This window comes from Anabrus simplex, chromosome 3 (assembly GCF_040414725.1).
Source record: "Anabrus simplex isolate iqAnaSimp1 chromosome 3, ASM4041472v1, whole genome shotgun sequence".
In the NCBI taxonomy this organism is placed as follows: domain Eukaryota; kingdom Metazoa; phylum Arthropoda; class Insecta; order Orthoptera; family Tettigoniidae; genus Anabrus; species Anabrus simplex.
Window position 1 is genome coordinate 377389423 of NC_090267.1, and position 17957 is coordinate 377407379.

Here is a 17957-nt window from a genome sequence, read left to right on the forward strand (position 1 = left end):
ATGGTGAACAAAACTGGATAAGGAGGTGGAAGGAATCAGCTGTGGTCTATGAATAGGAACTGTCGCGACATTTGTCTGAAAGTGGAAATGGGAAACCACAGAGAACTGATCTCAGGATAGCTGATGGTGGGGTTCAAACCTGCACATTTCCTGAAAGCAGAGCTTGGCTCCTTGGTTGAAGCACATTAGCATTAACATGCGCAGCTACTCGACTTGGTGCTGTTAGAAAAATCTAACAGTAGTATATTTCTGGTAGTAAATGGCATATTATGTCAATACCTCCTTAATGTATTTGATTTCTGCATCATTTTATGTTATCAGTTCAAGGTGCAGCAGGAAGTCATTAGGCTGTCAACAGGAAAATTTCTGAACACCCGTGTAGTTTGTTAGATAAAATCTACTGTGGGAGTGATGTTATCAGGTTCTGCTAAGATTGCAACAATCACAGTCTGGCATCAACTGAAATTAGTCTGTGCTGTGATGTGCTGTGTACAATCAGTTTCTTGTTAGTTTTTCCTTATGAGTATGATCATCTTTATCATCATCATTTCCCCTTATCCAGCTCCTGCCGGGTTGGAGTTTTTATGGAACTTCTCCATCTTCTTTTTTCCTTCCACCATTGCTCTTCCACAATCTTGTTCCAGTCTAAATTTCATCTTCTTATGCTGCTCTTCACTGACTCAATCCACCTTGGTCTTCCTCTTGTTCTCTTGCCCTTGCACTTTGCCCCCAGCATCTGTCTTGGAATTCTATTCTCCTCCATCCTCTTTACATGTCCAGACCACCTTAGTTTATTCTTTCCAATTCTCTCGCTTAGCTTTCCTATCCCAACTTCCTTCCTAACATCTTTATTTCTCACTCTGTCTTTCCTTGTCTTTCCTATCATACTTCTTAGGAATTTCATCTCACTGGCTTGAATTCTACTCCCTTGCCTGCTAGTCAAAGTCCAAGTCTCAGCTGTATAAGTCAGTATGGATACATAGTACATTTTGTACATTATCTCTTTACTTTTCCTTGCTACTTCTTTGCTCCAAACAAGTTTTCTTACACTTTGGTAGAATGCATTGCCCTGCTGTACCCTCCTGCTAATTTCCATGTCCACCCTAGCATTTTGCATTAATTCAATTCCTAGGTATTTAAAGCTGCCCACAATTTCCAGACTCTGACTTCCAATTTTCACAGTGCCCTTTCCTTGCCTTTCCCCTCTCGACATACCATAGTCTTGCTTTTATCTGTACTGATTTTCATGCCATACTTCTCAATTTTTTCGTTCAGTACATCTAGCTGTTTTTGCACTTCTTTGCTGTTCTTTCCCCAGATCACAACATCAACTACAAATAGCAGTACCATATCTTCATCTCTTTATCTCGATAGGCTTCCTTTGTTTCCTCTACAATTTTGTCCATGACCATAATAAATAAAAGAGGTAACAGCACACTCCCCTGTCTTAGTCCAATCTTATTCCTAAGCCATTCTGTCTTTCCAACGTTGGTCAGTACCCTGCTAACACAGTTGCTGTACATTGCTTCCACCATTTCTAACATTTCTCTTCCAAGTCTCTTTTAAACCATGGTTTCCCAAACCTTCTCTCTGGGGACACTATCATATGCCTTTTCTATATCTATGTAAGTTATGACCAGATCCTTTCCATAATCCCAGTTCTTTTCCATCAGCTGTCTCATGCTAAAGGTTTGGTCCACTGTAGATCTTCCACTCCTCAAGCCATATTGTTCCTCTTGTAACTCTCCGTCAATCTTTCTTCTCATTCTTCTTTCTAATATCCTTTCCAGTATTTTAACTACCTGTGATATATGTGTGATTCCTCTATAGTTACCACAAACTTTCTTGTCCACTTTCTTAAACACTGGTATTATTATCCCTTTTTTCCAATCTTTTGGTACACATTTGTGTTTCCACATACATTTAGTAGTCAGTACAATCATTGCATACCAACAGGTCCAGCAGCCTTTATCATTTCCACATGGATTTCATCCATCCATCCCTGTTGTCCTGTTCTTAGTCATCAAAGTCTGCAAGTACTTCATGAAGATTACACTCACAACAAACAGTTTCTTCTGTGTGTTCTTTACATGGGTCTGGAGCAACTGTTACAGTGATTTTGAGTGTAGCTACTCTTTCTTTTGGGACTGTAAACACATTCTGGTTTTTCAGCAGGTTCATTTGTGGGTAGCTTGTCAACTCTGGCAACATTCTTTATTTTCTCTCTGAGATGAAAAGAAGGGGTGGAACTGACATACTCCTGACTAGATGAGATCCTTTTTTTTTTTTTTTTTTTTTTTTTTTTTTACAGCAGGAATGAGAGTCCCCTTAACTACAGAATCATGTAAGAGACTGCATATTTGTGGCCCAATAAAGATACCTTCCTTTAGTTTTGCTTCATTCAACCTTTGAAATTTTCACCTTAAATATTGAAATGCCCTTCCTGATATGTCTATTGCCTTAACAAAGTTCTTCATCAACCCCAGGTTTATATGCAAAGGGGGAAAGATTATTTTGGTGACATCAACAAGTGGCAAGTTTTTAACACTTTCTTGTCCTAATGCTACACTTTCTCTTGATGACCACTCTCTAATTTCAAAATGCTTATACTTATTTCAACTGTCCCACTCACAGAGAAAACTACAAAATTTGGTGAATCCTGGCTGCATTCCTGTTAGCATACCTATCACTTTTAGATTTGCAAAAATCTGCCACCCATGTTCTGTGTATTTCAAAGCTTTAAGAAATGTTTCCATACTATCATATGTTTCTTTCATATTAATGGAATAGACAGCTGGGGAACTTAACGTTCCTTTAGAGTAATAAAACCAAGAGGTATAATAAGAAGGTTGCCCAGACAGGGAGACAATAGCGTCTTCCACCACCAAAGAAAGGGAGCGATGTAAATATCGCAACAATGTTAGGTGCTATGAAAAAACTAATGTTATTTTCATGATCAGCACGTCCGAAAACATAGTAATTGATATATTTTGTGTCTGAGAGAAATTCACTTTTGTACTGTGTTATCAATGAATAACAGTGCACAGAATGCATAGAGAGTGTGGGATCTAAGAATAAGCAATTTGTAGCATACACATTGTACCAATTAATTTCCATGGTACTGAAGAGAGGCCAGTTACTACTAATAATAGTATCTAGGTGTAAGGATAAAAAATATGCATTATTGAAAGAAGAATTTGTATAATTACTTCTCAGACATGTGTAATGCAAAGAGAAAAGTGTGAGTGAATTATAGTACGTTTGTTTGCACATTAGATTTTATCTCACACATTGTACTGCTATAAAGAAATCCCACATTTGATTGACATATGCCTTCCTGTTCCATACTGGTGCTGAGAGAGGTGCTGCTCAAGGCATTACTAACATATCAGCATTAGATTATTGAAAGTGTTTGAGTTATTATGAGAAATACATGAGTTAGATTTTGTTCTAACAGCACAAGCAATTGCAGGTTAAGATTGGTAGATATGTGGTTGATATGTGGTTAAAAGGGTACGTGCAGGGCACCCTCCTCCAATGGGGATGTGCTTAAAAAGAGCTGCACTACCTCAAGGAATACAAGGGCACAAGTTTACTCCTCAGTTTACATTCTTTCTACAGCATTTATTTATGAGTACATTCCTTTTCAAAAAGATCTTTTTTGTCAATTAAAAATTGTAGACAATGTTAAATTGTATTCCTTCCTCTCTTATGAAGTTTAAAGAAACAGAGTGTTAAATAATAAAAAGAAAAGTAACTATGTCTAGAGATTTTGTTGAAGTTAGTACCTACTGTACATCTTTATAAGTACTTCAGTTAAGGTTTTGAATATGCACAAACAAAAGACAGTGTAATAACACTTTTTCATTGGGCAGTGAATAGTCACACTGCATTGTCCACACGATATGCAGTTTCTTTTGTCACATTGTGTTGTCCACTTGATGTTCAGTTTATTAGGTTTGTATCATTTGTTAAGTTGATCTATTAATAAAAGAAAGTGTTTCTCAACTAAGCAACAGCAAGTCAATTAACAATTTTAAATCCATCAGACAAACAATAATGTCAAAAGATAATAATATGACAATTAAGTTAATATTTATCATTTGTTTCCAAAAACTGTTAACCCTCAATTTGTATCATACGTCTGTGAGACGGCTGAAAAATTTTCCAAGGCCATCCCCTCTCCTTTCCTCAGCCTACTGCTTTCTTCCCTTGTGTACCTCTCAGTTGGAGTGTTGTTTCCCTGCAGGGAAGGTGATGTACCACTTGCTTTGTTTGACCTCGAGTAAGTGCGTAGTAAACTTATCGCGCCGTCTGACAGACGTATGATACCAGTTCCGTGACTATTGTTCGCGAATGACGTTATTCAGTATTGAGTCTTTATTGTGAGTTAGTATAACACTGTTGTTACTTACAGTGCGTTTAATTCCTATAAATAATAATGGAGCCACAATCAGGACCATCTCGGTGAGTTTTACGACCTAATGAACCAAACTTAGAACTGACATTCTGCATGAACTGCCTGAATTCTTCGACGTTCATACAACGTACTACTTTTGCGATCCTAAACTGAAAAGGAGAGCGAAGTACCCGTCTCGGAAGTGTGGAAAACCGATCTGCTTGGAGTGCGCCAAAAAATTTTGCTGAGAGTGCTTTGCGGATAAATGAATGAACGTATGTGGGTGTGTGAAACATTTCTGAAGTCTAAGGTGTTTTTCTTTATATTTTGAAAATCATAGCTATATCTGGACACAAAATGTTTTGAGTTGTAGGTATATACATGTAAAAATAAGGTAACATATCCTGTCATAAGGAAAACTGTGCTTTCTAACAAACAGTGACTTTGAACCTTAAAATTGAAATTTGTGTTTTGAGTTTTCCAGTAATTTTATGTTTTAATTGTTTGTATGGTCTTTGTATAACATTGACATATTAGCGAAATGATCATAATAATCATATTGTCTAGGTTTTTAAGAAAAACAGAGGCGTCTACATTTTTGGAGCATCATTCTAATATTTTATTATTTTTTTCTGGATTTGTAATTTTTTTTTCTACCTTTTGCACTGACATATTTGAAAACATATATTTAAAGGAATTATGTTGAATCAATAACAAAAAATTAAGAACACATTGTTTAATTTAACTCATTGCGGACCGTGGACGGCGTAAGACGTTTAAGCTTGCTCCTATGCTGCGGGCCGCGGACGGCGTAAGACGTGTGTGAGCAGACCAATCTATACGCGAGTCAAGTGATAAGTGCGGCGCCCCGGCCTTTCACAAAGAATTCGATCATGCAATCGTGGAAACCGATTAGTCCAAAATCCTGATATAAAAATATACTGGACCGAAGACCCTGTTTTTCCTACTCCGATATTTTCTAAAACAATGTTCCGAATACGCTTCCTTCATATTCTTTCATTTCTTCACTTCAGTGACAGTAATCATTATGCCGAAAATACAGATAGGCTGTATAAAATTAGATGTATTTTGAAACCTGTGACACCAGATATCACACCCTAAATATTTACTAGAGGTAAACACGAAGTATCATTTTTCTAACATTCATAGTTTAGGAGTAATTGTAAATTTTATTAAGTGATGCACGTCAAGAGGGCCGGGCATGAAAATGGCTGGTCCAGGCATTCAAGTGTCCCGCTCAGAAGCAGGTACTGAACGGGAAAGTAAATATCTGGAGTCTGACAGACGTATGATACCAGTTACGTTACAAACATAGATGATACCAGTTGAGGGTTAAAGTAGTTAGTGGGACGTAAAGCCAATGACATTAGTACTTCTTACTTATAAAATAAATAGGTACCGGTACTGGTATTTTAAGTCTTTATGATAGTTTTTTTTTTTGCTAGGGGCTTTACGTCGCACAGACACAGATAGGTCTTATGGCGACGATGGGATAGGAAAGGCCTAGGAGTTGGAAGGAAGCGGCTGTGGCCTTAATTAAGGTACAGCCCCAGCATTTGCCTGGTGTGAAAATGGGAAACCACGGAAAACCATTTTCAGGGCTGCCGATAGTGGGATTCGAACCTACTATCTCCCGGATGCAAGCTCACAGCCGCGCACCTCTACGCGCACGGCCAACTCGCCCGGTCTTTATGATAGTGATGCATGTGTAGTCATTATTATTCATGCAATATAAAAAGTCTGAAACTCCATTTTATAGCATATCTTTGCTCTTTGTAAATCTACTGTGAATATGTTTAACATCAAAATATAATTGCTTAACACTCACCTCTTGACAGTACCACATGGGACTCTTACAGATGGTGACCAGAGACAAGTTCTGTGGTCTGTTCATCCAAATGACTGAAACTTCCGTGACACTCACCCACGTCACAGCCGTAAAATACAGGTCACTAGAAGAGTAGAAAAATAAATTACACATAGAAGGCAGTATTTTGCATAATTAATTGAGCCCCTGTTCTTTGCAAACAACTGTTAAACAAACATGTCAGTGAATTTATCATCATGAACTACTTATATTAATTTATTGTGATCAGCATGAGAAGGAATGATAAAAATATCCTAATATTTAAAGATCTTCATATATATATGTATACCATGTTTGATTTTATTATCAAACAGTACCATTTCTTTTAAGGAGACTAATTTATATTGACCACACAGACACAAAAGCTAACTAATATTGTTATAATACAAATGGAAACAGAGGGGAGGAAACACCTTAAGATGTAAATATGCAATTGTTAGCACATGTATGGAGGAGAAGAAACAACACATAATTGAAAAGTTTCAGTATAACCTACATTTGTGACAGAAAGGAACAGAGTGGCTACCTAGAGTAAGCACTATTGGGAGAGAAGCATTATAAAAATACGGCAACTTCCCCAGTGTCCTACTCAATCCTGCCTCCACTCTTCTGTCCTATATCCGTACTTTGTATTAAAAAGTGATGTTTTGTTTCCTTAATGTGTAATATTCATTTTCTCTACAATGGATTGTTTCAATAACAGTAACTTAAGTAAAGATAATTTTAGTTCAATCCTTAATCAGGACCATCTTTGAATTTTTAATTTAGAATCAGATGTGGTCAGTGGATTAAAGACTTGGGAAGCCAAGATGTGGTATGGGATTTTAATTAACATGATCCACTGGAAAGCACAACACTTATATATCCATGTGTCCAAATCCTTTCGGCAGGTGAAATTACATTATTAGTCCTGAGACATGTTCATGGTAACAAATTAATGCACGTAGGATTACTTCAAACTGGCCTCCTCCTGTAGCTTCTATCCTCATGAGTTTTCTTTTGGTTATTGGTGAAATATATTTTGTCTAGGCTTCAGAGACAGAACTTAGGGAACTGGCTTGTTTAGGTCCTTATTCTCCCTTATACATATCACAGTACGCTCTGTTACTGAGTGAATCTCCCACTTGTCCAATTGAGGACAGAAGTCTTGCTCATATATACCTGTCCAGGGTAACCAAAATTCTACACCACTGCCTAGGGGATTTTCGGGTAGAAAGGTCAAGGAATTTTTCTGTACTTATAGTGCGTGAAGATGATCCCTGGAATATGAATGTTCTGAAGCCACTGGGCCAGATATCTGGGCGTTCTTGAGAAAATCAGCTTTGACAAATTCCAGTTGCCTTATATCAACTTAACATTAACAAAGTGGCATGTGAGCATGTGGCTCAATGGATAGTACCTGAGTCTACAGGGATCATTGGTTCAAGTCTGGCTACATATACATTCCCACGCCCGCCTCCACCGCCACCCCCACCCCACTCCCACCCCCACCCCCTCGTTATGTTTCATTCTATGTATATTCTAGGTAAAAAATAATTGTAATGTTCTAAAGTTGGGTACCGGTACATAAAATCAAAAATACAGGTTGGAAAATAGAACAAGTTTGTATTTTTTTAAAGCCAAAATGAAATGCTAACCTGTTATAACAATGTCATGAATTAATGTTCCTACATGATGATTTTCATTTTTGTACCCTGCTTTCGAATCATTACAAATATTCTTATGTAGCACATAATATGTAGAATGAAGAACAGGAAGGAAATAAAATAAAAATAAAATCATGCATGCAGCAGGACTTGAATCAGTGATCACTTGATTACTGGACATTCTCACTCATCACTTCCTTAATATTGAGTTGATATAATGTATTTGGAATTTGTCAAAGCTGATTTTCTTGAGAATACCTGGCCCCATGGTTTCAAGATATTTAAATTCAAGTGACCGTCTACATGTACTATAAATATGAAAGAATCTGTGACCTGTCTACCAGAAGGTCCCCTTGTAAGTGAAATAAATTGCTTCCAATACATTAGGTATATGTGGTGTGGGGGAGAGAGTAGAATGATCAAGACTGAAGTAGAATGGGGAAAACGAGAATCCTGAAGTCAATGCTTGAACTGGAAGTTAGAGGTAAAAGACCAAGAGGTAGTCCTAGCACATGATGAAGGAAACAATCAGAACATTACCTATGGAAGGGAGTCAAACTTTCAAGATGTCTTTGATGAAGAATAGTGGAAAGACAGGCAATGATTCACAACCAAATCCAAGATCAAATTGGATAATGATGATGGTGACATTATGGCCACCTTCAACTAAATGCATTCTAGTAAGTTACTTTATTTGCATGGAGCAGTTGCCTACTTTGCCTCCTACCACTCAAAATGGTATGACTATCAGTAAAATAGTGGCTTTCATGGCTGAGTCAACTGGCAACCTCTTTGATCTTCTGGGATACTGGGCTGTGTTGATGTTTCAACAACTATACAGTGGTCCTTGTCAAGATGAAATGACAAGCTGGGTGGGTGCCTGGACCATTATAGCAGCAAGAAGGCTAGCCAGTGACACTGGTATTAGCCAGTCTCTCTCTCTCTCCCCCTCAGATTGGTGTAGGACTTTTGCAGTATCAGCCAGTGTGATTAACCTGCGGAGGAGTGGGGGGTCGTGTCACGGTCTTGTAGACCGGGCATGCACTTTTTTTATTCTTTCAAAATAGTTTCACAGTATAGAGCTGCCTTCTTCCCTGTACCTTTCAACAGACTCGTCCACTACAGTCTGTTTCCCCTTCCATCATCAGTCAGTCAGTGAGAAGCTTTGTCTGTAAGCCAGGTCATTTCCACCATGCGTGAATCCTGGTGTTGCCTTATTATCTGGTCCTTTACACCGTGCATAACTCCTGATGTTCACCATCTGTGGTCTTTGTTGTTGGTATAGAAGTGTTTTGTGAATTCCATGGGTATATTTTCTTCAATAATACAATGTGTTTTGCTACAAAAACTGGTATTTAGTTTCATGGATATGCTTTTCCTCAATAATACAACATTTTTTGTTACAAAAACTGGTATTTAGTTTCATGGATATGCTTTTCTTCAATAATAGGCCTTTGATGTTTTTTTGCTCCAAAAACTGGTATTCAGTTTCATGGATATGCTTTTCTTCAATAACATGATGTATTTTGCCACAAAAACTAGTATTGAGTTTCACAGATATATTTTTCTTCAATAATATAATGTGTTTTGCTACAAAAACTGATATTTTGTTTCATGGTTATGCTTTTCTTTAATAATACATGTTTTGCTGTGTATTTTGTTTCCTGGATACAACATGTTTTGCAAGAAAATTGGTATTTTGTTTCATGGATATATTTTTCATTAATAATATAATATGTTCTGCTATAAAAATTGGTATTTTGTTTTGTGAATATGCTTTCCTTTAATACTACAGATTGTTTTGCTATAAAAGCTAGTATGGATATACTGTACTTTTCTTACACAACACAATGTGTTTTGCAAGAAAAACTGGTACTGTATTTTGTTTCATGGACATGTTTTATTCTTAAAAATTCAATGCATTTTCAACAAAACTGGTATTTTATACTCCCTGTCAAACGGACCGGGTGCGATCCATCACACAACTCTTTTGAAGCGACCCCTCGCAGGTAAACTGACTAACTGAGTTGACACTGAAAAATATGGCTTCCTTCTTAACAGAACAAACAAACAAACATACAAACAAACAAAAAAGCCAAAGAATCAAAAAAACAAACAAACAAAAACCAACCAAACAAACAATTGTGTTTTGACAGACTGGGAAAATTAGAAATGTCATTATGCATGTTAGATTGACAGATGAAATACTAAACAGAAAAATCTTGGTTGGTCAGCTGAATACAAGAAAACTTTATAGAAGGTTACCAGTTTATTTCTAATGGAAGAAGAACAAATTTGCCCTGTGTCTAATTTGATGTGGTATTTCTTCCATTTCTGCATTCTTAACCACGTACCGGTATGTCACTTTCCTTCACCTTGTGTGCACTTTAATGCAAAACTTTATTCAGTACGGTATATTAACATAACAACAATGAATAACTGGGTAACAGGGTTCTCTTAATAACAGTTAAACAGGCACAATTTAAGAAACTTCTGTAATTTAGAAAGCTGGTTTATTAGATGTTTAGAAAGGATGTCTTAGGAAATCTGTTACACAAGCATGCATTTTGTTTAATTAGAGTGCTCAGAAATTCATATCAATGGTAAGCAATAAAAATAAGCAAAAAAGTTCTGCTAGCATTTCTGTGTTAATGATAACTGGAATTACGGTACCATCATATGACTGAATCCTGTGATAAGCAAAATTATCATTAGGGAAATAATGCACTCTTATCTGCAAATTCTTCATCCAGGGTGATCATGTTGCAACATTATGTATACTTACAAGCCTGAGTGAAGTTATTTAGTTCATGGTTCAAAATGGTCTAACCTTGGACAAAGAATATACATTTCTTTTTACAATTGGCCTTACATCACACCAACACAGATAGTTCTTACGGCTATGATGAAACAGGTAAGGGTTAGGAGTGGGAAGGAAGCGGCCATGGCCTTAACTAAGGTACAGCTCCAGCATTTGCCTGGTGTGAAAATGGGAAACCACAGAAAACCATCTTCACGGCTGTACACACCTAACCACACAGCCAACTTGCTCAGTGGGAAAAAAGTATTCAATTAAAATAGACCATGGAAGTTTCAATGTGAAACGTATAACACATACCATATATATAGTTTCAAGAAGAAAGTACAGATATTTTACAGGTAACTTGTAAAGGCAGTATGAAAATATCCATCAAGTATGTAAATGCATAAGTATGTGAATTAAACCTAAAACTATGTATTTATATTTATAATATACACTGCCTGTCAAAAATGTTAAGCACCCAGAAGGAGTGGTTGAAAGTGAATGAAACTACATATGCTGAAAGACCAAGTGCCTTTATTGAACTGATTACAATATGGGATGAAATAGACAAGGCCATTGGCAGTTACAGGTGGAATGTTGGTGCCAGGACAGTAGGGTGTCTCTCCCCCACTGGTCGCAATGCATGCCCTTATGCAGTTCGGAATAGTGTCAAACAGGCTTTGGATCCTCTCCTGAGGCAAGTTTGTCCACAGTTGTTGCCGCTGTCCTTGCAGATCCCGAGGGTTGGTACTAGGACGGAGTCCCCTTCCAATGTCATCCCACATATGTTCATTGTTGGAGAGGTCTGGGGATCTTGCTGGCCACAGGAGGACCTCAGTATGCTCTAGGCAGTTTATAGACACATGTGCTGTGTGTGGACATGCATTATCTTGTTGGAACACTGTCCCAGGGTGTTGTGCCATAAGGGGTAGGACGTGCAAACTCAGAATGTCTGTGACGTATTGCTGTGCTGTCAAAGTCCGCCGAAGCACTATTAGAGGTGACCTGAACACATATCCTAAGGCTTCCCCAGAGATTATGCCTATGTGTCTTTCCACAATATGGCCAGGATCTGCCCTCTGCCCTTGACGCCGCAAAATCCACACACGATGGTCATCGGAGGTTACGTAGAAGCAGGACTCATCTCTGAACATGATGCGATGCCAGTCATCCTCTGTCCATGCCTCCCGGGCAAGGCACCAGTCCAAACGGAGGCGTTGGTGTTATGGTGTCAATGGCAACTGATGCATGGGGCGGTAGGATGCCAATCCGGCAGATGCGAGTCATCAAGACAATGTACGGGAACTCACAGGTTGGAAATTCTAAGTTCCCTTTGAGGGAATTAGATATTTTTCCACCAATAGAGCATGTCAAAAATCAGATAAAAAATCAGATGTAAGGCTTTTCAGGCGTTTGCTCTATTAACCAGCGTTTTGTCTTAGGTCTGACACTAGACTCATCAGAGTGGAATGTGTCAGACCCTACCCACTGATGCTGGGATGTATGCAGGTGAACTTATCAGAAGATATATGCAGTTATCAGACTGTGCCTCTTATAATGGGCTTCTGATAAGTTCACCTTTATACACTCCAGCGTCAGTGGGTAGGGTCTGACACATCCCACTCTGATGAGTCTGGTGTCAGACCTAAGGTGAAACGCTGGTTAATTGAGCAAACGCCTGAAAAGCCTTACATCTGATTTTTTATCTGACTTTTGATCTGAACTCACAGGATGTTGTAGAGTCTCCAGTACATGTTCGCGGATGGCGGGTGCCAAAGTTATGGGATCCTGCAATGCTTTGCGCACCATACAATGGTCCTCCCTTGGGGTTGTGTTTTCTTGGTCGACCCAAACCTGCACGACGTGATTGGGTGCCCTCATGTACCCTTTGAGTCCAACATCGGGCCACTGTAACATCTGAATGGCCCACATGCCTGTCAATTGCACGATACGAACAACCAGCCTCATGCAGTCCTACAATGCGGCCTCTGTCAAATGCTATCAGTTGGTGGATAGGCTGTCTAACGTGTCTGCAAGGCGTTGCACATGCTTCGTACTGTATGTAGTCATCTCTGCATGTCTTGCTTAACTGTCTGACTCACAGCAGTCGAATCGTAACAACTTACCAACAACAGGATGGTGCCATAACAAATGCACTCTGGTGGGTGTTCTACGCATTACAGATCCTTGTAAATCTAATCATATACTCACACATTGATGGTATGCATATATACCGAAATGGGATAATATTGGACCACTCACTTCTTGGTGCTTAACGTTTTTTTTGTCAGGCAGTGTACTATGCTAGGAGTTCATGTAGCCTACACAATATACAAGTTTGGTTAATAGTGATTTATTCTACTCTCTAGATGTATCACTGTCTAATGACATATTAACTGTATTAAACCATATATTCAACACATCTCATGGCTGTTGCACTGCAGTGTTTTCTAGACGTCAGCCTGATAAATGAGCTAAAATTGGCAGCAGACCATACAGAGAAAAATTATTCTCAGAACATTTTTGGTACCAATAATAATAATAATAATAATAATAATAATAATAATAATAATAATAATAATAATAATAATAATAATAATAATAATAATAATAATAATAAAATTATTCAGTGGACACAATCAAAATTTGTTTTGCTCTAATCTAAATATGCCCATGATACACTCTGAGAACGTCCAATCATGGTGGTTATCCAGGAATATGCAGTGTAGAAGATGTGTTGAAGGAATATCTTTTCTTAATTTTAGATGTTAGGAAATATTACTAGTGGGTAACTAAGGTAGGCCTACTGAATCAAGTCTTTTGGGACAGAAGTTAAGTGTGTAAGTGCCTGCCAGTATGTAATGTCCTGTACAATTCCTATGTATGAGCCTGCAGGCTCGTTGGAATGAATTGAAATAAATGAATGAATGATAACAATTCCCTACTGTATGCGGGTAAAGGATCACCAAAACTTTTGGAGTACCTGCTATGAAACATAAAATTTCTTATATAGTATCATGTTTATCCATGTAATAGACACAATTTTTCTCTTTTTTATACCAAGAACCTAGCATGTGTCTTTTATGCGAGGAAAAATCTGTAACAAATAAAACAGACTTATTAAAACATATGCCATCTCAAATGTGAAATAATCAGTAGCACTGACCTATTGATCCAAAGCATCAGCTGTTCAACTTGTGGAACAAAACATGGATACCATACAGTGTATCATTACTTAAAGTTGGAAATAAAATTCAGCAATAATTATTTACAAAACAAAACATTGCCAGCATTTTATTGCTAGTCATCATCATCATTATCATCATCAGTTTGCCCTTCTAGCGAGCTGGGTAAAACTTGTTGTGTAACTTCAATATTTTGCCCTATTTCAATCATTGCAAAAACACTGTTCATCAACACAAATGACCACTGGAGGTGTTCCAACAACACTGATTTATTAGAGTTTTCACACTTTTTTGTTTAAAAACTTGAATTTCAGAATGACTACTCTGCCCTTCACTTGTCATCATCACAATTAAATAATACACACACTGTAAAAACACTGCACATTGCCATCCCCTTTACACACATTATATGGAAATAATTACTATCCTTCACGTTAAGTGAATGCGTAATCAGCACAACTGAGTCTGTAGCTGATAATGTTTATGTAGTAATTTTATAGCATACTCCAATCCATCCAATTGTAAGATAATAATTACTAAGACAATTTTTGTTGAAAAAGAAATGCACCCATCAAGCGGTGAATTTCTTTTTTTTTCTTTTCAAAATGTTAAGGAAAAAAATCTGATTGTGACCATTAGGTGAATAAGTACAATAATTCATTGTTCTGATAAATTTTTTGACTTTGTTTTACATTGCACTGACACAGATGGGTCATCTTGATGATGGGATAGGACAGGGTTGCCTGATGTGAAAATGTGAAATCATGGAAAATCATCTTTATGGCTACCAACAGTGTGGTTTGAACCTACCATCTCCTAAATACAAGCTGACGGCTATGTGATTCACTTGGATCTTATCATGTTATAAATTTTGCTTTAATTAAGAATGTAACATGCTCATATTCATCAATATATGTTATGTTCTTTCTGTGGATGTTGGAAATTATAGTATGCAATTTCTAAACCCATGCGAGAGCATATCAAGTTTTAGTTTACATCAATGGTTCCTACATGTTTCCGGTTGGCATTCCCCTTTGTAAGCTCTGCAAATCCTATGTCTTCCCACCCAGTACAGTACTGTTATCACAGAATATTTTTCTCTCAAAAACTGGTATACCTGAAAATAATGTAGAATTAATGAAAGGAATTTAAAATTCACTATGCTACACTAATTAATTTTAATAAAAACCAATACATGTGGCAAAAAGAAGAATGTGTGTGTGTGCATCCAACTCTTGTCCTGTTTCTCTACAGGGTCGGATATGAAGTGAGATGGATCTTTGTAGTGAGCTTTTATGACTGGAAGCCTTTCCTGACTTCAGCCTTATCCAATGAGTTAATGAGATGAAATGAATGATGTGTTATATGATAAAATTCAAATGCATAAAATCAGTCATACATCAACATCAGACTGCTTCTGCTGTTTCAAATTGAAAGAGAAAATATGTAACTAAAAATAAGAGTTTTGTCTGTACATTGCTCAGAATTTAAAAAGAATGGTATTTCTGTATTGGTCATGTCCACAGTAACAAGGAAATGCACTGTTTAATTTTCCGTCACATCACGAGAAAATGGCTGAAGAGAATTTAATGAAAGTTGTTCATGGGAATGAGTCACTATAATCTAGACTATAAATAATTTTATCCACACAGTGAAATGATAGTTTAATGGAAGGCCTAAAATGTAATTCTCAAATATTTCTGTTATTAGCAGCCCTATCTTAATGAAAACTGGTATGCAAGGTCGGGGAATAAGTTGCTATAATCTAGACCATAAATAATTTTATTCACACTGAGTAAAATGGTAGTTTAGGGGAAGGCCTGAAATTTAATTCTCAAATATTTATGTTATTAGTGGTCATATCTATAAATGCTACATAACTAAAGTTATATAGTATTAAATATCCAATAATTTATGTCTTATATTCATGAATTTGGATTTTTGTTGCTAAGTCCATATCAGTGCCGAGTCACGAGAAAATGGGGAAACAGAATTTAATGAAAATCATTACCGATATGTAAAGTTGGAGAATAAGGAACTACGGTCTATGCTATAAATAATTTTATAAGATGCCCTAATATCACAGAGTCGAAAGAAAACTAAATGTGAAGGCCTACAATATAGAAAGCTTATAAAATTGATCAATAACATTACATTGACCATTGTTTGTTGTGACGTGCTTTGTGTCTTCTGTTGCCGCTTATCTCTGATAGATATGATTACTGCTGCATACTGAGTATTTTTTTTAAAATTTGCCTTACGTTGCCTTTGTTACTAAGTCCAAGCCACGAGAAAATGGGTACACAGAATTGAATGAAAATTGGTATGTAAAATCGGGGGAAAAGGATCTACAGTCTAGGCTATAAATAATTTTATTTGCCCTGGATGATATGGTAGTTTAAGGGAAGATACTTTAAGTTTAATTTTTGAATACCTATGTTATTGGTCCTATAGAAAAGTAAAGACACCTTGGGAGTGGCAACCCCATTGTACAAACAGCCTATATCTGGTTCATTCATCACATCCATGACCCGGTCAAAGACTGGAGAACAGGTTGTAGGTTTTCATTTTCAGAAAAGTAAAGAACTACCTATGCAATTTAATACAATCTAACCCACAACGTGTACACTACTTAACAGGTACATCAGCTAGTATTAATTACAGTATATTAATTAATTCTACTCACATGAATTTAACTGAATTTATTTTAAAACTACAATTCACCTTTAAGAATTGAACTTATGATTCAGTACATAGTGACTCAGAGACAAAACTGGAAGAGACATGTTGGGTCAAGCCAGTTGTTGCCAACTCCTAATAAAAACAACTTCTTACTCACAAGTTTTAATGCCATTTGTGTTTTAATTTCTCTATTTATCAGGTCACATTTGTCTATCTTCTCCTGAGTAAGTTGCCTGTAAATATCACATTCCCCCCCCCCTTCCCCAGGGGGGAACCCTCAGTTTGGGAACCACTGGTTTACATGTCATAAGGTGATTATTTTTTATCTTTCCATCTTATTATCCTGGCTTTCTTAGATCCATACTGAGGAACTGGATCGTACCAGTAACCTCTGGCTTCAGAGCAAGTAACAAACTCACCTACTGGGCTGGTGGAGAAGGTACCATAGGTTTATCAAGCAAATACTTGACAAATAACATAAAGGGGAGATTTAGGGAATGTAAATCATTCATTGGAGAAACAAGTCATTTTATATTACAGGAATAAGTCACTATAAGAGCACCGTAAAAAGTGAATAAGTAAGCTAACACACAGATACAGGTAGGAAAGAAGATTCCTGAGTTCTTTATGAAGTACTGTGGTAGTTATAAATGCTAAGGCTGTGCAGTAGGAAATAAGAGTACAAATGAATTGTGGTTGTAAATATTGGTAATACATTTCTAAGTCACAGAACTACTTTTTACTCTCTGATGCACTGAAATCAATGTCATGCCGTTTACTATTCTATTTCTTATAATTTTTCACAAGATGCAAAAATCAGAGTTGTTACCTATACTATATTTGAAATTATTTTACATAAGTCTATGAACAAAACTGTCATAAGTACCGGTAAGTCCCTTTCTAAACATGTAAGGTAAAAATCTGATGCAAAATTTGTTTTAAATTGTTTGGGGAAACAATTAGAATTCTTATTAGTGAAACAGTCCTATGGTTTATTGATAGTTACCAGTACTTTAGAAGACAAGGTGATATTGAACAAACTTTGATAAAGTAACACTTTTCTCATTAATTTTACATCCCATTAACTACTTTTACATTATTTGGAAATGCTCATGTGCTAGAATTTTATCCTACAGTTCTTTTACATACCAGTAGTTCTGTCAATATGAGGCTGATGTATTTGAGGACCTTCATATACCTCTGGAGAGCCAGAATGAACCTGCAAACTTGGATACAAGAAGCCATCTGTGCCACTTATTTCAGCTTTTTAAATTTTATATTTACATTTTCAAAGTATCACATGGAAAGTGAAGAATATAGATGAATAACATGTAGTTATATACAGAAATTACAT

The 17957-nt window shown here is 36.8% G+C and overlaps 1 protein-coding gene across 1 annotated transcript in view; it reads right to left on the bottom strand.

Moving 5' to 3' along the window:
• The window catches only part of Dpp10 (Dipeptidyl peptidase 10), a 355670-nt gene that overhangs the window by 50615 nt on the left and 287098 nt on the right, over nucleotides 1-17957 (bottom strand). The window contains exon 9 of the mRNA XM_068226855.1: nucleotides 6249-6372. Within this exon, the coding sequence (XP_068082956.1) occupies nucleotides 6249-6372 (124 nt within the window). The remainder of the gene's footprint in view (nucleotides 1-6248; nucleotides 6373-17957) is intronic.